Raw genomic sequence first — 20,000 nt, forward strand, 5'->3', positions numbered from 1 at the left:
GGCTTTGCAGGATGGCCATGGTGATCAAGGCGATGTAGGAATAAGGGGGCTTCACCAGGCTGTTCTTGGGCTTGGATTGGAGGGCAGAGCTGGCCTCCTGGAGGTCCCCTTTGCCCTCACCCTCGTTGGCACTGTCAGAGGGGCTCCTGGGCAGCTCCTTGCCCACCAGCAGCTCATCCCCTTCCTCCAGGTGGTCGCAGTCGCTGTCCTTGTCCAGGGACTCATCCCCTTCTCCCACCACATCAATGTCCACATCTTCAGCGCTCAGTACCGTCTGCCCGGACATATCACTGGCACTGCTGCTGCCAGAAAGGGTCATCACAGCTCCTGGGCCAGGCTTGACAAGGAGGAGGAGGTGCTGGGGTGGGTGAAGCTGGTGAAGGGGTGCTGCAGGAGAGCCCAAGGGTTCCCACCAAAGCTCCTAGGGTCCTTTGCTTGATCTTCGGGGGGGGGGGGGGCACCCAACTTGCAGCAAAATCCTCAGGGGTTGCCCCCTCCTTGCAGGTCTTGAGGGGGTGTTGGGTTCCAGAAATTAAAGGGGTGCAATCAGAGGCTTCAGTAAAGGTCCTGAGGCTTGGTGAGGCTTGGCTGAGGATTGCACACTGTCCAGCAGGGATGAGCCTGAGACACTTTTAAAGCCCCCTTTTCAAAGACTGCCTGATAAATTACTTTCCAGTTAAAGATATACTAGCCGGGTGGGTCACGTGAGAGCGTGACGTCACCAACCCCCCAGCTCTTTCTCTCCCCCCCCCCCCCCTTTCCTTTCCTTTGCTCTCATGCTAAGCCATGCACAATTCAAGTTGTTTCATGGAATTGTCAACAAAGAAACAACAGTAGCACTTCTCATCACAGCCTGCAAGCATCAGGAGAGCTGCATCCCAGCCTGGCCTCCCTGTGGCAGAGGGGGACTCTGTGACAGCATTGCCCAGCCTAAATGGTGATCCTGCTGCAGCCTTATGAGCCATGTGGAGGGGGGTGGCTCAGGATTCTTTAGAATGCATTCAGCTGGCTTTGACCCTCCAAAAAAAAAAAAAAAAAATCTGTTTTCTTTGCAGATTGCAATGCAAAGCTTAAAATGTGAGGATGCATGCATTTACAGTGGTAGTTAGCTTGCTGTGCTTGGTGGTGGGGTCGTAGGGTTACAAGGGACACCCCATATGTCAGTTACCTGTCTGAATTTGCAGGTTGCTTCTGCATTGACAGCACAAGGGGTGCTGGGGCACCATCTGCTGTGCTGGGTATTTAGGAGGGTGACAGCAGGCAGGATGCTTGCAGACCTGTAATCTGGGCATTTGCAGTGATAGCTAGTTTACTATGCTGGGGAGGGGGTTTGTAGGGTTTCAGGGGACCCCAAGTGCCAGTTACCTGTCTGAATTTCTAGTTTGCTTCTGCACTGATAGCACAAGGACACCATTTGCTGTGCTGGGAATTTTGGGAGGGTGACAGCAGGCAGGATGCATGTAGAGCAATAATCAAGGCATTTGTATAGTGATAGCTTGCTGTGCTGGGGGGGGGGGGGGGGGTTGTAGGTTTACAGGGGACCCCCAAGTGCCCCAAGTGACAGCAAGCACCAGCTAACTCAATCAGCTATGTCTGCCTTTGCACTTTGCACCTTGATGGTTTGGAAAAGCAAAATTGAACATTGCAAAGCACAATATTAGTACGTGTCAGAACTGCAATCAGTATATTGAGTGTGGCATTGAGATTTTATTTGCTGTGCTGGGTATTTCTGAGGGCCACATCATTGCTATTTGTAGAGGGTGCTTAGAAAAAAAAAAGCTTGAAGCAGAATACAAATCGTTGTACATCTGGGAAAGGGGCCACAGTAGCAGCTAACCAACCAGCCCCTTGGCATTCATGGTTTGCATTTAGGATGGGGGAATAGGACCGCTATGTATAGTTATTGTGCCACTTACACATTACCAATTCCCCAAGATCTCATCTCCTGGTCTGGGTACTTGAGGTTGTGGGGGTTACCCATTCAGTGTCCGTAGGTCTCTGGTGACTGAGGCTATAGGGGTCACCCATAGCGTGCCCTTTGATAATTTTTCCTGGCCTTGGTACTTGAGGTTGTGGGGTTTTTTCCCCATTCGGTGCCCTCGGCTTTTATCTACTGCCAATGCTACCTGAGGTTGTGGAGGTTAGCTGTTCAGTGCTCTTTGACCTTATCTCCTGGCCCTGGTACCTGAGACTGGGGGTTACTTAGACATTATCTCCTAGTCTTGGCACTATGGACTGTAGGGATCACTTATTCAGTGCCCTTAATCCTAGCGCCTGGCCTTGATACCTGAGACTGTGGGGGTCACCCAATCAGTGCCCTTAGATCTAATACCTTGGTAACTCGGATTGTGGGGCTCACTCATTCAGTGCCTTTTGGTATTATCACCTGGCCTTGGTACTTGAGGTTTTAGGGATTACCTATTAGGTGCTCTTTGATCTTATCTTATAGCCTTGGTACCTGCGGTTTTGACGTGACCCATTCAGCGCCCATTTACCTTATCTCCTGGCCTGGTACATGAGGTTTTAGGGGTTCTTTGGCTATTTCTCCTGACTTGGTACCTGAAATTTTTGGGGTCACTTATCCAGTGCCCTATCTCCTGGACTTGATACCTGAGGCTGACAAGAAGCCACCAACATTTACCAGGATGGGCATTGTGAGTGTACAGGGACCTCAGTGCCAGCTAGGTGTCCCTTACATGGGGGTTGTGGGGGTGGGGGGGGGGGGCTATGGAGTTGTTCTACAGGACCATCAGCTGGGAAGTGAGGTGACTATTCTAATCTAGAAGATAACAAAGGGAGCCGGATAAAGGGCGCTATAGAGGGCAGAGCGGAGTGTGAGAGGACACTGATGGGACACTTAGCATGAGAAAGGCGAGGAAATGGGATGGAAAGAGCCGGCTGCTTCCCCACACACCGGCCGGAGCCCTGCCATTCATATTCATCGGAACCCGACATTCAGCTACCGACCGTCCTTTGTATGACAGAGGGGGGATCCGACTGAGATCTACTGCGACCCCGGGGATCCAGTCCCAGGATCCGACCAGAAATCTACCTGCATGACCCACACATCCATCCACCCATCCATCCATCCAGAGTCACTGCCATCTCCTCTCTAGATCTCCTCTCCTTCCAGATCTCCCCTTATCATGCTGAGACCTTCCTTCTGTTCCCTCTATACATTCTATTCTATCTATCTATCTATCTATCTATCTATCTATCTATCTATCTATCTATCTATCTATCTATCTATCTATCTATCTATCTATCTGCCTGTCTATCTATCTATCTATCTATCTATCTATCTATCTATCTATCTATCTATCTATCTATCTATCTATCTATCTATCTATCTATCTACTAATGTATCTATCATATTTTAATATATATGTATATACACACACACATTTGCTATCTGCTACATCGTATTTCTTCCTGTATTACATTTATTCCCATACTTATATCTATTGATCTATTTATTCATAGTATTTATATATTTTTCTTTATTAGTTTATAATCCCAGTTTTCTTTATTTATTTATATGCCTCTTTTTTTAAATCTGCTATCTATATATCTCTCTGCACCCTCTCTATATAATCAATCTATCTGTCTACCTTCTCTCTCTTTCATTATCTGTGTATCTATCTTTCTGCTCTCTTATTTATTATCTATCTATCTATCTATCTATCTATCTATCTATCTATCTATCTATCTATCTATCTATCTATTTAACCCTCCCCCACTTTCTCTTCCTTCATTATCTCTTTTTAATATCTATCTATCTATCTATCTATCTATCTATCTATCTATCTATCTATCTATCTATCTATCTATCTTATCTCCATTCTCTTTCTCTATTATCTATCTATCTATCTATCTATCTATCTATCTATCTATCTATCTATCTATCTATCTATTTTTCTTTTCCATAACATACTTGTAACATTTCACCTAATAGACTTTTCCATGTCCGAATCTCCTGTGCCATTGATTGTGGCCGCTCTATTTTCCCTCTCTGCATTAATTAAAATATCTATAATTGACACTGGGATCAATGTCTCTCTCCTCTTCTCTATTAACAGCCCACAGCGGAGTGTCAATGGCCTTTAGTAAGTCGTTAACCCCACGCAGCAGAAGCCGGGGACAGCGCCGCCTGGTGGAAGGGTCGGTACCGGAGCGCTCCTGAGCTGACATTGGTGAGGGCTGATGATCTGACTGTGAGCTCTTTTCACACCTTTCTCTTCCCCTCTATCCCCCCCTTTGTAGATTCCCTGCTCACCTTCTATTTATGCCCCCCCCCCCCCCACCCCTGCTGCGTTTGCTGCATTTATTACCTAATCCTATTATTTTCTATTGTATCTTTCAGTAATTGCAATATTTACACAATCAGGAAATCTGTTGACACTGGTGTACTGTATTCTTTTTTAAGAAAGCCTATATGTTGTACATTTAGGTATTGTGTTGCTATTTGTTTTGTCAACCCAATCTTTTACCAAATTGCCAATTCGAAAACAATTGACCAATGATGGTGTGTTGTTGTTGTTTCAATAATTACCACGTCCCTAATTGGTCAATTTCATTTAATTTTAGTAATTCCTCAAAACAGTTTAGTACAACAGCTACACGTTTTATATGATTTGATTATTATTATTATTATTATTTTTAATCTATTCCCAAGTCACAGTTCAAGGGGTCTCTCTCCTGTTTTTTTTTTTTTCTATGTAAGGTGACAACTCTGACATAAATGATTTCGTTTGTTGCTCTTTTGGTGAACACAATAAAAGTCAAATTAATTGATTCATACCATTAATTACTCTGCTTAGCATGAAAAAGCGACTTTCACGTCTATTAGGGAGCTATTGTCGGTGTGTTCATGTAATCTCTTGTAGCATCAGTCACACGGGCCACCTCTCACCCCATCCAGGGGCTGACAAACCTTCCACCACCAACCATTTTACTTTATTTACTGTATTTAGGATTTAAAATATTTTTCTAGACCGAAAACAATGCATATCTCAATTAATTGAAATAAATAGCATAGAGCGAGTTACAAAAAAAAAAAAAAAACACAGAAATAAAAGATTGTAAATTATAAGTGGATGCAAACTGCAGCAAGAAAGCAACTGAAACGTCTGCTGTCACCCAACATGTATTTATTTATTTTTGGCTATACATATGACATCGGTTTGGGGTTAGAAAAAAATCCTTGTCTAATCCTAATTGCAATTTCCCATAAAATCCACAATTGCTTAATAAGAAGTGCACAGATTAGCCAGGGATAGTCCCTTTCACTATAATAGGATGAGATCAAGCTATAGGGAAGGGGGAGGTAGACTGAACACATCTATCTATCTATCTATCTATCTATCTATCTATCTATCTATCTATCTATCTATCTATCTATCTATCTATCTATCTATCTATCTATCTATATATCTATCTATCTATACATATATATATATATATATATATATATATATATATATATATATACAGAGAGAGAGAGGGGGAGATGTGTGTTAAATTTTTTTTAATGATAGATATATATATATATACAGTATATATAGTGAAGCCTCTCTTATGGAATATATATACAATATATCATAAAATTTTAATATATATATTTTTAAATACACATCTCTCTCTCTCTCTCACTCTCTCTCTCTATATATATACAGTATATCATAAAATTAAAAAAAAAATATTTTTAAATACACATTTCTCTCTCTCTCTATGTATGTATGTATATATATATATATATATATATATATATATATATATATATATATATATATATATATATCATAAAATTAAAAAATATAATTTTTATATATATATTTTTTTAATACACATCTCTCTCTCTCTCTCTCTGTAAATATGTACAGTACATGTAAAACAAAAATAATAACTAGGTATAAATATACAGTATATATTTAGGATTTAAAAATATATATAAAGAGAGAGAGGAGAGGGAGACAGACACTTAAATAAATATAAAACGTAAAAATGTATATACATTTGATACATACATATATATATATATATATATATATATATATATATATATATATATATATATATATATATATATATATATATATATATAATAGTATAAAAAAAACTAAGTACACGTATTTCTCTCCCCCTCTCCCCCCCTCTCTCTACATATATATTTATATATACATGTAGAAATAATAGTATCAAAAATATAAGTCTCTCTCTCTCTCTCTGTATATATATATATATATAGATATATATATGTATAAAATTGTAAATCACACATATTTAACTATGCACATATAGAAATGCCATCAATATTATACAGCTATAGATATAAGAAATAAATGCAAACACAACTGTTAACGGTTTTGTTCTTATGCTATGTTTTTTTTTTTTTTTTTTTCATAGTCTCCTCTCTCTATGGCAATGGTTTTACCTAAATTTAAATTCACCCTCCAATTCTAGGAGAATATCGCCGTTGATGACAGTCGGGTAGCTCATCGCCCTGCTGTAAATAGCTCGGTAGATCAGTTGCAGAATTTGCACGGCTGAGCACAATATTCTATAGAGTCAAATGATGCTGGAGGGGGCTCAGTGCCTGGCGGCTGTGCATACAGTCGGATTTAAACGGATTGAAAGCACAGGGGTGAACCAAACATGTCCGCTTTTTATCTTGATAATCTCATTACTTCCCCTAATGAGTTATTGCAATCAGTAAAGAAGGGTTTTGTGCCGGCCTGCAATGACACCGATCACAGAATGTTCTTTTAGATGGAGAAAAAAAAAAAATCATATATATATACATATATGATTTAAAACATTTTTATATATATATATATATATATATATATATATACATATATATATATATACATATATATATATATATATATATATATATATATATATATATATATATATATATATATATATAAATGTTTTAAATCATATATGTATATATATATATATATATATATATATATATATATATATATATATATATATATATATATATATATATATATATATATATATATATATATATATATATATATCATTTTTTTAAATTATATATATATATATATATATATATATATATATATATACATACATTTATAATTTTTTTTTTTTTTTTACAAAATTGCATATGATCCTAATGTTCCAAAGCCCGCATTATAATGCAAATATTAAAAATCAGGAGCCCTCATCACCTCCCTTGCTCCTTCTCCTTTCCAAGGCCGGTTTATTGCGATTTATTTGCGCTGGAAAGTGTCTAAACATCCATCGTAGAAGAGGCAACACGTTTAATTAACGGAGAGAGAGCACTTATGGGGCAGCTAGATAGTACCATTGCATGATATATTTATGGGCTTGTTAGCGTGCTTTTAATTACGGCTATTATGTTAATTATTTCACATTAGCTCGGAGTTATCAGCATGTCAGATTTAATCAAAACGAGCTTTTTCTGGTGGAAGATTGTCTCTTGCTCGCTCAGTGAGAGGCTGCAGATGAGTCGGGGGTCCTCCTTGCTGGGGGGGCTCAGCTCATCCCTCCAGGCTAAGCAGATCACACCGAGGATTTTCAGCTCTTCAAGGAATTCACCACTTTCGCCCCCTTTGGAGAAAGCTGCTTCATCATCCCTGATCAGCCTGTCAAACAATATGATGTGTCTCATTTTTATCTGTCCCTCCATACAAAAAGCCCCATTCACAGGAGCAGCCAGTGAGGGGGGTCCTAGAGGAGGAGGGGGTTGGAGATGGGGGGGGGGGGGTTCCTGTAGGAGGAGGGGGGCAGAATGAGCTTGGACCCCTTTAACTGTGGGATGACACCTTGTGCAGTTCACATGGAAGGTAAACCCTTCAACTGCACACTTCTTCTGGGGAGGGGGGACTTAAAGGGGAAAATTGTTTTTATAGGAAAGGTCCAAATGAATGTTTTGGCTTTTTTGGCTTTTTTATTTATACAATTTATGATTTTTGTAAATTGAGTAGTTACACTACTATCTTCAAAAGGGAATGACTACATATATATCTATTGATCTATCTATCTATCTATCTATCTATCTATCTATCTATCTATCTATCTATCTATCTATCTATCTATTATTATTTTTCGTATAATTATTTGTATATTTATAAAATGACTATACATCTCTTCATCTCTTCATATATATATATATATAAATAGATATATAGTCATTTTATAATATATATACATATCTATCTATCTATCTATCTATCTATCTATCTATCTATCTATCTATCTATCTATCTATCTATATATATATATTTGTATATTTATTTGTATATTTATAAAATGTCACTATATATCTATATCTATATCTCTATCTATCTATCTATCTATCTATCTATCTATCTATCTATCTATCTATCTATCTATCTATCTATCTATCTATCAATATATAGATCTCTCTCTCTCTCTCTCTCTCTTTATATATAGATAGATAGATAGATAGATAGATAGATAGATAGATAGATAGATAGATAGATAGATAGATAGATAGATAGATAGATAGATATTTGTATATTTATTTGTATATTGCAATTATTGTCATTGCTTTTTTTTTTTTTATGTAAGCATTTATTTTTACCCTTGATTTATCAATTTGTATGTAAACTCTATTTTTAGGATGGAGATGTCTGTTACAAATATGATGATGGCCACCTCTGTATATTGCAATGGATTTTAGTTGTATATATGTACAGTATATGTCAGTTAGTTTTGTACAATGTAGACATTATTAGATAATGTAATATTGCTGGATAAGATGATGACTACAGCTTTATAGCAATATGCTCTTTGTACACATTTTTATACATTTATATACACAGAAATGTGATTATTGTACATGTGTATATATTTCTATCTATCTATCTATCTATCTATCTATCTATCTATCTATCTATCTATCTATCTATCTATCTATCTATCTATATATATATATATAGGCATACCCCACTTTAAAGTACACAATGGGGTTCATTTACTAAAGCTGGAAAGTGCAAAATCACGTCACTTTTGCATAGAAACCAATGAGTTTCCAACCCCAGATTGTTCAATTAAGCTTTGGTAATAAAACCTGGAAGCTCATTTCTATGTAGCAGTGAGCCTGATTTTGCACTTTCCAGCTTTAGTAATTAAACCCCATTGTGTACATAAAAGTGGGGTATGCCTGTATGCCTGTATATATATATACACACACACACACACAAGACCATTCCATGTTTCTATAGGTTTCCAATCACTAAAGGCAAAAATTTTTTTTTTATTGTTTTTAGTTTTTGATAGAGTGGAGATGGATTACAACACCTATTAGGTGTATTATTTCTGTTTTTGCCCCCATTGAGAGGTTAGGCTCCTTGCCCACTTGCTTAAAAAAACATTGCTTCTACAGGAGTTTTGTGTTCTGCCTGTAGAAGCAGCTCAGTGTAATCCTATGGGTCCATTCACATTAGGACGTTAAGATATTTTGAGTTGAACGTTTAGAGGCTGAAGAAAAAAAAAAACCCTTCTGGTTCGCATTTCTGATTGGAGCTTGGAGGCTGACAAAATGTAAAACTCTCCTAAACTCATCTAAACGTTGTACAAAAAAATGTATATAAGCGTTTTCTACTCCAGAGAGAACAGACTTTTTTTTTTTTTTTAAAGCCCAGTGTGCATGGCACCTCGCCCTCTCTATTTGTCCTGTTTACCTTTATCATTGAAAGAGAAAGTGAAAGAAAATCCCAATTTTGGGTTGTCCCCAGAAAAAGTAATAGATGGGAAATCTTCCAATGGGGACACTAGTTCTGGTGACCTGGGATGCAATTCCCTTAATTTGCAGGTATTTTATCCCACTTCCTGTGTTGGCTATGGGACAGGAAGTGAAGGTAAATTCCCCCAATTGGATGCAGATGGCAAAAAACTTACTGGACCTGATAGATTTTACACTTATACATGTCTCTCTTAGCTACTTTTGTACAATGTAGACATTATTAGATAATGTAATATTGTTGGGTAAGATGATGACTACAGCTTTATAGCAATATGCTCTTTGTACACATTTTGATACATTTGTATACACATAAATGTGTTGACTGCATATACAGTATATATGTGTGTGTGTATATATATATATATATATATATATATATATATATATATATATATATATATATATATATATATATGCAATGGTTGCCACTGCACACATATCAGAAATGAAAAAAACAGTCCCGGGTGTGCAGCAGAGACTGTAGTACATATAATCCAAAAGAGAGAGCGGCACTCACGAGTCTTGGAAGGGCAACACACAGTGAAGATTCGATTTCAACGTTTCGACGAGCACAAGCTCGTCTTTCTCAGGTACGGAAGATGAGCTTGAGCCTCATCGAAAAAACAATATAAAATATTCACTGTGCTTTTCCTGATACCTCACCTCTATGTTTTCGAGATTGTAAGCAGGTGGGTACTATGCACCATATTTGGTGGACTTGTCCACGTATAAGAGGCTTCTGGAACAGATTTTTCCACATGGCACGGAAAGTTACAGGCATTGGAATTCCACAAACTCCTACTATTGGTCTACTGAACCTCGGAATAGAAGGTGCTCCCAAACACACCAATAATCTTATTTTTTTTATGCTCCTAGGAGCAAAACTTACTATTGCAAGAGCGTGGAAAACAAACAAGGTTTCTTTGATAGTCACCAAGCGGAAAATCACTTGGATTATGACCAAAGAACAAATCACTGCAAAATTATTAGACAGGGTGCCCAAGTTTGAAGCTACTTGGGATCCTTGGGCTCGCTATGTCAAGGTTCCCCTATATCCGGGCCACTTACCTTAATTTCTCTCAACGATTGATTCAAATAATTGGTTTCCTCCTCCGCTCCTTTTTGATAATCACATCACAGATGCACTTATTCTCTCTCTTTTTTCTTTCCTTTCCTATTACTCTCTTCTCTTTTTACTTATCATAAAAACATTATTTTGCATGCCATTTGATCAATAGTCATCTATTATTAACTACATCATTTGGAGTAATGCACCTAGGCAGTTATTACATTTATTTAATTAATTGGGAGGGGGCGGAGGGCAGAACAGAAATTTTCAGGGGGGATCGGGGGGACACGTACAGTTCACAGCTAGATCCCAGTTGGGGTGGCTTGCGTGTCTCCCTTGTTCCCTCTGGAACAAAATCAGATTTTGATACTGTGTCGACCCCTGCTCAATCTTATTATTCTATAGCAAATAAAGAATTTATTGTCACTAATTTGCTCTGATCAATGGTTTATCACAACCCTTCAGGGCATTAATTAGCATTGTTATGTTATAAATATGTTGTTACATTAACATCGCTGTTATCTTCCTAAATTTTGTTTTTGATAAACCCTACTGAAGGGCTATGTTGGCTCCCGGTTTGGGATATTTATTTCTCCATTGTTTTGTTATATTGATGAAAAATTTTCAATAAAAATATTGAACAAGAAAATATTCACTGTGCGTTCTCCTTTCAAGACCCATGAGTGAAGCCCTCTCTTTTGGAATATATATAAATAAATAAATATATATATATATATATATATATATATATATATATATATATATATATATATATATATATATATATATATATATATTTACTACTAGAATGCAATTCAATCACTTGAGGTTCTGCAGAATTACTATTGTGGACAATTTTATATTATATACAGTACACTTTATATATATTTCAAAAGAGAGAGCGACACTCATTAGTCTTGAGAGGTGAAAGCACAGTGAAGATTATATTTCAGCGTTTTGACGAGGCACAAGTTCATCTCCCCCATATAATATATATATATATATATATATATATATATATATACATACTGTATAATATCTATATATCATGCCACGTTTCTATAGGTTTCCAATACTTGTTTTAAATTTGCTTATTTACAACATATTATGTTACCTTCTTAGCCCTGATGAAGGGGGATGTGCGAGCCCCTGAAATGTGTTGGCTATACATTCTGACTTCTTGTATCTCAGAAACCCCCGAAAGCATATCCCGAAAGCTTGTCCTGAAAAATTGTATGTTAGTGCAAATAAAAAAAGTATCACGGACAGTACTCAATTTTCTCTGTATCTCAGAAATAAACTTTTACTGGACCGGATGGACTTGTGGCTCTCTAATTTTTTTTATATAGTCTTACAGAAGGCATTTAATTGCCTTTAAAGTGAACCAGAAGAGATTTTTTTTTTCCTTCCTCTAAACGTTGAGCTCAAAATATGCCTGTAAACGTCCTAATGTGAATGGACACATAGGATAACACTGAGTTGCTTCTACAGGCAGAACACAAAACTCCCGTAGAAGCAACGTTTTTTTAAGCCAGTGTGCATGGAGCCTAAAAAAGAATGTGTCTCCATTCTTGTAGCTCTTCTAAATGACCACATACCTCTCATTCCCAAACACACACAAAAATGAATTCACTTCATACTCACAGGAGTCAAGCTTATAATAGCGAAAGCTTGGAAGAAACCTAGGCCCTTCTTGTTGGAGGTCAGAAGAGAAGTTTCCTAGGTAATGACCCAAGAAAAATTGGACAGCATTTTAGCCAACAAGATTCTACAGTTTGAGTAAATATGGTATCCTTGGGCTAAATATATAGGGATTTCTATTTCGCATGATGTCACACTGGCTCTCTCAGCATTAGGATAGACCGGTATCCCCTATCTTTCTCTTCTTTTCGTCTCCTTCTCTTTTTCTGTTCTTTTATATATCTGTTTTGAGGATTCCTGGTAATGACACTGGTGGATATTTATCTCCTATTTTATTTTATTATATTAAAAGTTATGGATAAGTTTATCTTTTGTTCCTTCCTGTTGGACTGAACATTTATGTCAAAACATTTTTTTGAACCCAGGGGTGGGGTCATTAGGGGGGTGGGGGGTTCACTCCCTTGGCACAGTATGATCCCGCTAGGGGTGCCGGGGGGGCTGGGAATGCCTCTATTTCCTGGGCGCTCTCCACCAGACCGGTTGGCTTACTAAGCTTGTCCAACGGGAACGGAATATTCCTTTTGGTATTGTACCCATTTGTTAATAGCTTATTGTCATGAACTCGTTATTTCCCAGGATTTAATATTAATATTAATGAACTTTTAAACAATTATTAAATGTATCAAATTGTATTCTATATATCTTGAAAATAAAATATTTTGAAAGTAAAAAAGAATGAGTCTCAAAATAAAGGTTTAGTCAATTACTCGCCAATACTCTGCAATACTCTGCAGTACTCTGCCCATACTCTGAAATATTCTGCAATACTCTGCAATTATCTGCCAATACTCTGCCAATACTCGCCAATACTCTTCCAATACTCTGCAATACTCTGCAATACTCGCCAATACTCTGCAATACTCGCCAATACATGCCAATACACACCATAACACTGCAATACTCGCCAATACTCGCCAATACTCTGCCAATACTCGCCAGTACTCTGCCAATACTTGCCAATAATCTGCAATAAATTTTAACAGAAACAAAAAAATTTTAGTTTTTTTTTACTGAATTTTAAGTCTTTTTTGATTTATAGCGCAAAAAATAAAAAAGCCAGCGGAGATTAAATACCACCAAAAGAAAGCTCTATTTCTGTGAAAAAAGACAAACATTTCATATGGGTACAGTGTTGCATGACTGAGTAATTGTCATTCAAAATGTGAGAGGCTGAAAATTGGTCTGGTTAGGAAGGGGGGTTTAACCTCCCTGGCGGTAATCCAGAGTCTGGCTTGGGCTGGGATTTCAGTACCATGAGCGGTAACCCCGAGCCAGACTCGGGATTGCATCGCTGGATACAGGGAGGATACAGGGAGAGTTACTTACCTTGTCCCCTGGATCCAGCGATGTCCTCCGCGCTGTGTGATCGAGCCGCCCCCCCGCTCGATTCATACAGTGCCCGAGTGCCACTGAGCTGCGTTCCCTGCCACGTTACGACGCACGGGAGCGGAGATCGGCGCCAAATTCATAAAAGTAAAACCACACAAAACACACACAGAACTGTAATCTTACAGATTACAGTACTGTATAAAAACATTACACACTCCCTTTGTCCCTAGTGGTCTGTCCAGTGCCCTGCATGCACTTTTATATTATAAATACTGTTTTTTTCTGCCTGGAATTTGGAGATTGTCCATAGCAACCAAAAACTGTCCCTTTATGTCAAAAAGTGATTTTAGACCAACTAGAAAACAGCGATAATAAATTAGAATCACTTTCAGAATTGAGCGATAGCGATTTGTGGGGAAATTCGTCATCAAACACTAAATCTAATGACAGCGACAATTCTGCAAATGAGCAAATTTCAGTGTTTTTGGATTTGATTACATTATTGAATCATTTTTATTATTATTTATTATCATTATTTATTATATTATAAATTTTTATCATACCCGGGATGTCTGCTAGACTCTGGTTTGAACAGATTTAAGAGAGTTATTCCTAAGAATTGCAGGCCTACAATATAAAAACGCCAAATTTCCATGCAAAATAATTGTACCGCTTTCAGCAGCTAAAATCAGAACTAATCATACCGCCAGGGAGGTTAAAGAGGGATTCCACCTACAAAAAAAATATTAAAAGCCAGCAGCTATAAATACTACAGCTGCTGACTTTTAATAAATGGACACTCACCTGTCCCGGGGTCCAGCTATGCCGGCAGCCGAGGCCGATCGATCGCTCGGCCCTCGGCTGCTGCCGTCACCATTCTAGGTGAGGGAATCAGGAAGTGAAGCGAATCGGCTTCACTTCCCGGTTCCCTACTGCGCATGCAGGAGTCGCGCAGCGCAATAGGAATTGTCCGCGCTGTCTCTGAGACCCGTGTGTGTCCCAGCAGAAAGCGTGGCAGGACAGGAAGAGGCATAGACTCCCACGGGAGTCTATGCCTGGAAGTGGGTGTAAATACCTGTCTTTGACAGGTATCTCCACCCCCCTCCCCCCTGAAAGGTACCAATTGTGACACCGGAGGGGGGGAGGGTTCCGATCAGCGGAAGTTCCACTTTAGGGTGGAACCCCGCTTTAAGTGCCCAGTGGTCAAGTGGTTAATTGAACTTGCTGAAGTTAGAAGCTGATTGGTTACCATGCATAGCTGCACCAGATTTTGCACTCTCCAGTTTTAGTAAATCAACCCCACAGACTTTCGGTGGAGACTACAAGTGGCCATTTTTACACACACATTACACAGACATGGTCAACTGTTGTCACCATTAGGAATCCCTCTCTGAGAAATTCCAGGCAGCCATTCTTGGAGGACATGTAGACAGGCAGTGGCTGCAAAAAAGGGTGCAGGAGATAGATAACACTGCAACAAAGGGAACCATAAAAAAAAGGTGAAAGCTAAAAACAAGTTAAATAAATGGCAGTTGTTTATTATAGAGGGGGGAGAATTACTAAAACTGCAGATTGCAAAATCTGGTGCAGCTCTGCACAGAAACCAATCAGCTTCCAGTTTTTATTGTCAAAGCTTATTTGAACGAGCTGAAGTTAGAAGCTGATTGGCCGCCACGCACGGCTGCACCAGATTCTGAGTGTTCCAATTTTAGTAAATCTCCCTGACAGTGCTTTAGCACAATGTCGCTCAGTTAGGGTTTACATTCATTGGAAGTACAGTGCTGCTTTCTTTTCATTGTGATAAAAAAATAAAAAATAAAAGTGTCTGTTCCCTAATTTATAATTTATGAAAGCCATTCCTTTGTGTCTCTGTGGGCAGTTTCCAGAATCCCTGATTTATTACAAAACCACAACAGCCTAACTTGTGCATTAATATAGATTTGTTAATTCTTCAGTTGCTCTTTACATGTCGGGATAGTGCAATCAGCATCCTTGCTGAAAGACTGGTTGGTTGGTAAAAATGAATTTCATGTTAAGCCACCTAAACTATGAACAAGCGAATAGAACGGCATTGAGAAGGACAAATAGAAAAACAGGATCACTATGCAGACCTTCCAATCAGGAGACACAGCATTGTACAGTATATGATGAACAGATATGGCTGGCCATTTATACATGTATATGGGGGGGGAGATTTACTAAAATGAATGCACACAACATCTGGTGCAGCTTTACATAGTAACCAGTAATCAGCTTCTAAATTCAGCTTGTTTAATTAAGCTTTGACATTAAAACCTAGAAGCTGATTGGCTATTATGCACATCTGCACCCATAGGTGTGCACAGCCTATTGCATTAGGGCAGGGGGTAGGCAACCTGGGGCCTTCCAGCTAGGGTTGCCACCTGTCTGAGATTCACCTGGACAGTTCGGGTTTTGAATCATGTGTCCGGGTGAAACCTGGACACATTATTCAGACAGGAATACGGCTCGGAACAGTGCTTGACAGGAGGGTGAGAGGGCACTATGTGCCCCACACTGCCATTCTCTCTGGAGTGCCCAAAGGTGTACCAGGTCTGTTACAATCCTATAGCTGTATACTAAAACAAAAAAAATGTACCGTGCGCTGCTAAAGTGTTCGGGTTTGGCTTTAAGAAAAAGTGGCAACCCTACCTCCAGCTGTTGCAAATCTACCATCATGCCTCTGGGAGTAAAGTCCCATCATGCCTCTGGGAGTAAATGTAACTGCCAGTGTCACGTCACATTCGGCTACCCATCACATTTTGCTACCCGCTGGAGTGCGCATGCGCGACGCCGCCATATGTGTTCCAACACAGGGCCCCTTGCGGGCTCGCTTTGCTCACCACGCTTTGGGCACACTTCGCTCGCCACGGTTCGGGCACACTTCGTTCACCACGCTTTGGGCACGCTTCGTTCGCCACGCTTCCGGCACGCTTCGCTCGCCACGCTTCGCTCGCCACGCTTTGGGCACAGCCTTGTTTCGCTTGGCATAAATATATTCGAACTCTATGTCCACTTGGATGGTGGGGCTTGAACCTGGACTCAGGGGTGGAACGCATACGGCGGCGTCGCGCATGCGCCATCCAGCGCGTAGCCAAATGTGATGGGTTGCCATATGTGATGAAACACCAGCCTTGCAGTGCCTTGTGGGAAATGTAGTTCCACAACAGCTGGAGGGCTCCAGGTTACCTACCCCCGTGCATTAGGGTGTGCACCCCAAAGCTCAAACAAAGATGCATGTATGTGCATGTGTATATATACTGATGGTGTCAGTAGGGCAGAGATTGGTGTCAATAGGACAGTGGACAGTGTCGTTATTTTTTATTATTTTATTTTTTATTATTTTATTTTTATTTTATTTTTTTACAATTTTAATTTATTATTATTATTATTATTATTATTATTATTATTATTATTATATATTTTTAGATAAATTCCTTTACAATTGTTTTGGAAGCTCCGTTAGGAGGCTTTGGTGAAATATTATTACATTTTTTTATGATTTTTTTTTTTTTTTACAATTTAAATTTATTTATTTTTTTTTACAAATTCCTTTACAATTGTTTTAGAAGCTCCGTTAGGGGGCTTTGGTGAAATATTATTGTATTTTTTTATAATTTTTTCTTTTACAATTTTTTTTTTTTTTTTTTACAAATTCCTTTACAATTGTTTTAGAAGCTCCGTTAGGGGGCTTTGGTGAAATATTATTGTATTTTTTTATAATTTTTTCTTTTACAATTTTTTTTTTTTTTTTTACAAATTCCTTTACAATTGTTTTAGAAGCTCCGTTAGGGGGCTTTGGTGAAATATTATTGTATTTTTTTATAATTTTTTTCTTTACAATTTTTTTTTTTTTTTTTTACAAATTCCTTTACAATTGTTTTAGAAGCTCCGTTAGGGGGCTTTGGTGAAATATTATTCTTTTTTTTTATTTTTTATTTTTTACAATTTAAATATTTATTTATTTATTTATTTATGTTTTTACAAATTCCTTTACAATTGTTTTGGAAGCTCCGTTAGGGGGCTTTGGTGAAATATTATTATTTTTTTTTAGAATTTTTTTTTTTTTTTTACAATTTAAATTATTTTTTATTTTTTTACAAATTCCTTTATTATTATTATTATTATTATTCAGGATTTATATAGCGCCAACAGTTTGCGCAGCGCTTTACAATATGAGGGCAGACAGTACACTTACAATACAAATCAATACAGGAGGGATCAGAGGGCCCTGCTCGTTAGAGCTTACAATCTAGAATCTTTACAATTGTTTTAGAAGCTCCGTTAGGGGGCTTTGGTGAAATATCAGGGGCCTACACATGGGGAATCTAGACCACACGGGGTGATTAGGGTGTGCCCAGGCACACCTGGCACACACCCTGCGCGCAACGCCTATGGCTGCACCAGATTTTACTTGCTCCAGTTTTAGTCGTTCTCCCCTCTGTGTGTGTATTAAACAACTGCCATTTATTACTTCCGATTTTAGTAAATCTTCCCTATAATAACATCATCTAAATAAAATAAATAAATAAATAAATAAATAAAGACAGTTCAGCAAGCATATGCTATCAATCAGTTTGTTTACATTGGCCCTAACCTCTTTCTCATATCATCTTTATTTAATCAACATGTTTGGTCAACATTCACAGTACAAGATTGCAATGACACAGTTTGGTGCAGATTATTAAATAAAGAGTCAACTGACCCTATTTAAAGTGTGAGCCATACGCTGCACATCCCTGCAATACGTGCCGATTGCCCCATCTCTTATCCCTATAATGACCCGGCAAGTACAGTACAATACGTGTGGATCTCCCAGAGCTCCAACATTACTGCTGAGGACTGAGAACTCACAGAATTCTTTTGGACTGGATGGTGTCAGCCCTGCCTAGTTGTTTTTTGTTTTTTTTGATATACCAGTTAACCACCCCCCAGAGGTCTACAACATAAAGGCTAATTATTATACAGTTCAATATACCATCTGGAAGGGTATCCCCGAGACAACACAGGAAGTGTGCGCAGAGGGCACAGGACTGAATTTCTGGCAAGATCAAAATATTTTTTGCACTTATCAAACAGATATAAAAAACAAAACAAAAAAAACAAACAAAAAAAAAACTTCCAATTGTATATTTAACACAACAAAAGAAATTAAAAAAAAATTAGCCTTCAAAAGACCAGAGAAATATCTAGAGGCAAAGAAATACTTAATGGGGACCTTTCCATTGGGGACGGGCTGGCGGGCACCACCTTTGGCTCCGGGCCGGGCACCTGACCTGAGTGAGTGCAGAGCAGTGACTTTCCCCACCTTCCTGCTTTTTGCATTAAGGATCCTCCTTTCTCCTTTTGGTTTTCATCTTGGATGCAATTTTATATGATGGTTTCAAGATACACCACAGGGTCAGTATATGTCTCAACCTTCATAAGAGGTGATTTTATTCCATTTGTTTGTACTTTGTTGTTGTTTCTACAAATGTTTCTCTTTTTTTATATATATATATATATATATATATATATATATATATATATATATATATATACATATATAGCCTGATCTCTATTCCCTGAAGAAGAGTCAAAACCCGAAACGCGTTGGTTATATATGTGTATCTTTGATTCATACTCCATATCTATGATCATTGCATCCTGTATCTTTTTATATGTACACATCTTGTCCTCTTTTTCCCTTTATGTCAATGTAGGTTGTTCACCTACGCACACATTTTTCCTCCCTAATAACCATTGTACAATTTAGCAGAATACAGAGTAGTTGTTTTTCCCTCAAAAATCCCCAAGGGGAATAAATTCAACATATATAGTATTTTCTGGGATGCGGGTTAAACCTACTCCAGACTCATCCAAGGCTGGTGCAAGGATTTTTGACACCCTAGGCAAAGCCTAATTTTGCCACCCCCCCCCCCCCCCCGGCCCCACCACCTTTTCCCTACCTATGTAAACCCCACCTTTTGAAGTGCCCACCAAATGCAGCCTCACCAGCACCCATCAAATTCCGTCTCACCAGCGCCCATCAAATGCAGCCTCACCAGCACCCATCAAATGCGCCCCACCAGCACCCATCAAATGCGCCCCACCAGCACCCACCAAATGCAG

The 20,000-nt window shown here is 38.3% G+C and overlaps 1 protein-coding gene and 1 long non-coding RNA gene across 3 annotated transcripts in view; one reads left to right on the forward strand and one right to left on the reverse strand.

The window, feature by feature from the left end:
* Window positions 1–672, reverse strand: part of FOXD3 (forkhead box D3) — a 1,911-nt gene extending 1,239 nt beyond the window's left edge. Inside the window, exon 1 of the mRNA XM_077450565.1 lies at window positions 1–672. This exon is cut by the window's left edge and continues 1,239 nt beyond it. Within this exon, the coding sequence (XP_077306691.1) occupies window positions 1–319 (319 nt within the window). The 5' untranslated portion in view covers window positions 320–672.
* LOC143926645 (uncharacterized) overlaps window positions 1–20,000 on the forward strand; it is a 228,711-nt gene that overhangs the window by 89,922 nt on the left and 118,789 nt on the right. For both annotated transcript variants that reach the window (XR_013262110.1, XR_013262109.1), the window contains exon 3: window positions 4,080–4,193. This is a non-coding gene — a long non-coding RNA (uncharacterized LOC143926645). The remainder of the gene's footprint in view (window positions 1–4,079; window positions 4,194–20,000) is intronic.

The sequence above is a fragment of the Lithobates pipiens genome, unplaced genomic scaffold (assembly GCF_037356315.1).
Source record: "Lithobates pipiens isolate NorthernLeopardFrog02 unplaced genomic scaffold, aLitPip1_a1.2 Scaffold_23, whole genome shotgun sequence".
Taxonomy (NCBI): domain Eukaryota; kingdom Metazoa; phylum Chordata; class Amphibia; order Anura; family Ranidae; genus Lithobates; species Lithobates pipiens.